The sequence below is a fragment of the Stegastes partitus genome, unplaced genomic scaffold, assembly GCF_000690725.1.
Source record: "Stegastes partitus isolate 25-593 unplaced genomic scaffold, Stegastes_partitus-1.0.2 Scaffold416, whole genome shotgun sequence".
Taxonomy (NCBI): domain Eukaryota; kingdom Metazoa; phylum Chordata; class Actinopteri; family Pomacentridae; genus Stegastes; species Stegastes partitus.
Window position 1 is genome coordinate 471,980 of NW_007578147.1, and position 4,730 is coordinate 476,709.

The 4,730-nt window shown below is 36.3% G+C and overlaps 2 protein-coding genes across 2 annotated transcripts in view; both read right to left on the bottom strand.

Moving 5' to 3' along the window:
• The window catches only part of LOC103360120 (uncharacterized), a 13,615-nt gene extending 11,271 nt beyond the window's left edge, over positions 1 to 2,344 (bottom strand). The window contains exons 1-3 of the mRNA XM_008285781.1: positions 2,278 to 2,344; positions 1,609 to 1,729; positions 1,380 to 1,523 (exon numbers count right to left, since the gene is read on the bottom strand). Coding sequence (XP_008284003.1) covers positions 1,380 to 1,523; positions 1,609 to 1,690 — 226 coding nt within the window. The 5' untranslated portion in view covers positions 1,691 to 1,729; positions 2,278 to 2,344. The remainder of the gene's footprint in view (positions 1 to 1,379; positions 1,524 to 1,608; positions 1,730 to 2,277) is intronic.
• Positions 1 to 4,730, bottom strand: part of LOC103360119 (C-C motif chemokine 3-like) — a 22,830-nt gene that overhangs the window by 657 nt on the left and 17,443 nt on the right. The gene's annotated exons all lie outside the window — the stretch shown is intronic.

Sequence of the window (4,730 nt, forward strand, 5' to 3'; positions counted from 1 at the left end):
TGGTTCTGTGTGTGCTTTGGAGAAAAATATCGACATTAGAAAGCAGAACGTACGAAGATGAACATCACAGAAAATGTGAAGAAGCAGATCTTTGAAAATCAGCCACAAAATCATTTGTTATAATAATGTGATGGTACCATGATTAACATGTGTTTTATATATTCTATGTAAAATACTGCAGAGTCCAGTTTAATATTGAAACTATACAGGAACATTCCGGTTATCAATAAAACTGTCACGCCTTAGCCATGAAATTTAGAATCAGTCACGTTGTTATATAATGAATGACATTGTAGGTTCTAAACCTTCATATTTACATTAGTAAAAGAAATATATACAATACATAATTTTGTAGGTTTGTAACCTTAATAGTTACATTAATCGAGTAAATTAGCATTTTATATAATGTTGCGCATCTCGACTTTAATATTTAAATTAGTTTAAGAAACATAAGTTATATAAACATTTTAAGATCAGAACTTAAAAGACATTTATCTAAAGTTCATTCAGAAATCTGTATAAATAATATTTTAAGGTTTCAAATTTGTCAGTAAATTGATATCATCATTTATATCGCACATTCTTAGCATGAATATTCAAATTAGTCAGTACATTTATATAAATAATATTGTGGGGTCTGAACCTTCAAATTCTAAATCAGATCATTTTATATTGTAAATAATGCTGTAGGGTTGTAACATTCATATGTACATTAGGCAGGTACATTTGTATGACATAAAATGTTGCAGAGTCTCTGCTCTAATATTGAATTTACTAAAGGAAATCTATATAAATAATATTCTAGGATTTTAAATTGCTCAGTAAATTTGAATAATTATTGATATTGTAGGTTCTTAGCTTGAATATTTAACTTGTGAAGTCTGAACCTTAAAGTTAAAATTCATTAAACACGTTTGTACAACATATAATATCACAGAGTCTGAGCCTTTACATTGCATATTGGATCACATTAAATTTGCAAAATGAATCTCATTTCTCTGTTGGAAAGCTCTCTGATCGTCATCATTTCCATTTTAGATGTGATTCGTCACTAACGGTGACTAGAGGCGATTAAATGTTGCTCAGTCTTTGTTCCAGCGTGAACTTCTGGCCGAGCTTCACATCCAATCAAAAGAACACATGAGAGAACAAAGACTTTCTTTTCTCATTAAATGGGGTTCATGTAACTGAAAATACAATCTATTAATTTAACATTTTGCTTTCTTCTTATTTTGCAGTTTCAATGTGTTTGTCATGCCAAGAAAAAGATCTCCAATTCCACATTTGTCAAAGTTTTTGCATTAATCAAGCATTCTTCTGCAGATCCTTGTTTCTGACTTGAACTGACACATTTGAATGAAGGTGAGACTGAAGCTTACCATCCAACATCGTGTTTTTGGTTTTACCAGCAGAGACGCTGACTGGACCCGGAGCTGACATCATATCAGATGGAGGCTGAATGCAAAACTCTCCAAACAGCGTCTCCTCATCGTAGCTGCTGCTGCTTCTTCTCTGTACAAACACTGTAAATGCAAAGCCGCCGTCTCAGCATGATGAATCTGTTGTATAACACCCGCACAAACGTTGTGTTCCTTCAGGTGCTCTTACCTGTGAATGGATCTGGTTGTAAAAAGAAGGCGACCCATAGAATGTTGAGAAGAACCACAGAGACGTGGACGATCCAGTGCATGTTTCTGCACCTTCACTGTCAGGAATAAAGACTGACACACTGTGTGGGACACATACACACCACAGAGTGAACCAGCCCATCATATAGATACTAAAATAGTCTCATTCGTGTTGAGCAGTTCACCACAAAACCAACAGGACATTATCTGCACAACATGTGATTTACTTTCCTATGAACAGAACACAGTCTGCACGCACACAGGTGGAGTTAAATTTCAACATTTAAGTTCCATTTGAAATAAAAAGTCTTCTCGAACTCCTGTTAAAACAACTTGTACAAAATGCACAGAACATTACTACACTTTATTTACAACCAAGAGCAATCTACATGTAGCGCTACTACTTCCCCATAGAGTTGTATTTGGGTGTGAACCTTAAAACTCTATGGGTCTCTCTGGAGCTAATACAGTTGCTAATAACTTGCACCTACTGAGATTGAAGGATGACTATGAGTAGTGTCAACCTTAGTAACGGCTGCTAGAGCTGCTTGTATTAATCCTACAGAAAGTCATGAAGGAAAAAAGTGTCACCAGTAGCCATTAGTCAGGCTGCATAACGACAAAAGTACATGTCATACATTACACTCACCAAGTTCTTCATTAGCAACACTTCTGTCATCTCATGCAACCCACTAGACATACAGTCAGGTCCTTGTACGTATATTAGGACAGTGACAATTTTGGGCATTGTGCCTTTGTAAACCACCACAATAGATCTGAAATGAAGCAATAAAAACATTGTTGAGGTGTAGGTGTTAACTCACGGGGTTTTACTAAAATTGGGCATAGACAAGACCAAAGAGCTATTAGAGACAAGATGGTAGAGCTTCACAAGGCTGGAAAGGGCTACGAGACCATCGGCAAGCAACTTCCTGAGAAGGTCGCAAATGTCTGTACAATCGTTCACAAATAGAAGAAACACAGGGCCATGGGAGGAGTCGACCTACTTCTCTGGTGTTGTGTTCAACAGCCATCAGGAAATGGTGAGTTTGCCTGAGCACAAATGTTCCCTCTACGTCTGGAACAAGATTCTTTGAAAAGACTGAGCTTATGTTAGAAAGATGGTGAAGAGAAGGGCGTGGAGAAGGAAAGGAAGGACACAACACAGACGGTGTTTGTAGGAGGTTTATACTGCAGGTTAATGCAGGTGATACAAAGTATCAAAGAGTTGTTACACAAGCATGATGTGGTTGATCAGTGGCTCTACTCAGCCTCCAGATGAAGCCACTAGAAAGCAAACTTTTTAGTTACTTGTAGAAGATTTGCACATTATTAGGAAAATCATGAGCACACGGTTACATGCATTTCATAGGATGTGATTTGATGAAGCAGCAGAAGCTGGACGGACCAACAGGCAGCTGGTTTAGAAGGAGCGCTCATTGAGATCTGTCATGATGTCCTTGACCCAGGAGAGACTGGGATCCACACAGATGCGACGAGACGATTTTTTTGTAATAAAACTGAAACAAAGAAGTGAGAAAAGTTAACGTCAGTATCATGATCGACACTCTTCTTGGACTTTTAATCCAAAATAAGAACAGCTACGGAGCAAAAACATACACGAGGAAACGCTTTAATGATAACTCGAGTAAAAATGAGACACAAAACAGCAAGAAGCCATTTCATTCTTGAAATTTCATAGTGATACTGAGTAATACACTTATTTGGATGATTGTGTTTAACATAGTGAGAACAAAGTAAATCCAGTTTGCAGCACTTACATGACTGCAGACTTGGCGCGATGAAATTTAGATTTTGTTTGTTTTTATTTTAACAAAGCATTGTTTATGTTGTTATTTATTTATTTCATTTCACTTATTTATTTTATTTGTTTATATTATTTTATTTGGTTACTTTATGGTATTTGTTCTTTTGTTTTGTTGTTTGTTTTATTTTATTTTTATTGAGTGTTCATTTTTCTGTTTTGGATTATTTTATTTAGTTTCTTTTATTTTAGTGTTGTTTCTGTTATTTTATTTTATTTTGTTTTATTGTTCACTTTATCCCGCGACCCTACTGAGGATTAAGCGATGTATAGAAAATGGATTGATGTTCACTCTATTTTACTCGTCAAAGAACAAACAAATAAAGGCAGACTTTTAAAGTTGAGGTGCAGATACGACTTCACAGCTGAAACAGTGACAAAAACCTTTTAAATGCACGTAGTTGGGCAGCTGCAACTTCTCAGTTTAGTGACTGAGCTCAACTTTTTATACTGTGTGAGATCGCTCTCCTCATTCACTGTAGAAAATACTTACACATAAGCAGTCCTAAAACGTTATGTTAATGATGTCATAAATCAGGCTGTATAAGAACAAAAGGACGTATCATATACTACAATCACAAAGCTCTGTACTAGCAACACTTTGAACATGTCATGTATTCCAACAGTAAAACAGAAAGGTACAAGAACGACCTGAGAGCTTCACCTTCTCAGTCCAGAAACCAACAGCTGATGTGGAGGTCGCTACCTTCATCCTTCTTATACAGTCTATGGTGCATCCAAGTCACTCAGTGGTGACTGGCAGAAAATTGAAATTGTGTTTCAATTCTCTTTTGAGGAAATTTCCATTTTCTTCCTCTAAATACAAAATACTATATTTTTCTGGAAATGCACTTTATAAATGTGTTGGAAATTATTAGAAAAACATTCAAATTGAGGATTATTTTACACCATTTCTAAGGAAAACAGATCAAGGTTCGCACAAACCAAAGACTTGACAGCTCAGGAGGAGTTCATAAGAAATGAGGCAAAGTTTTCACACCACTGACTGTGTTTGTATGAAGTTTATACTGCAGGTTGATGTGGCTGATACAAAGCATCAGAGATAATACACAAACAGGATGTGGTTGATCAGTGGCTCAATTCAGCCTCCACATGGAATCTTGGATTCCTTATAACAGGTTCGCACATTAAGACCAAAGTTATGAGCACACGGTTACATGCATTTCATAGGATGTGATTTAATAAAGCAGCAGAAGCTGGACGGACCAACAGGCAGCTGGTTTAAGTGGAGCGCTTGTTGTCAAGATATTTCATGA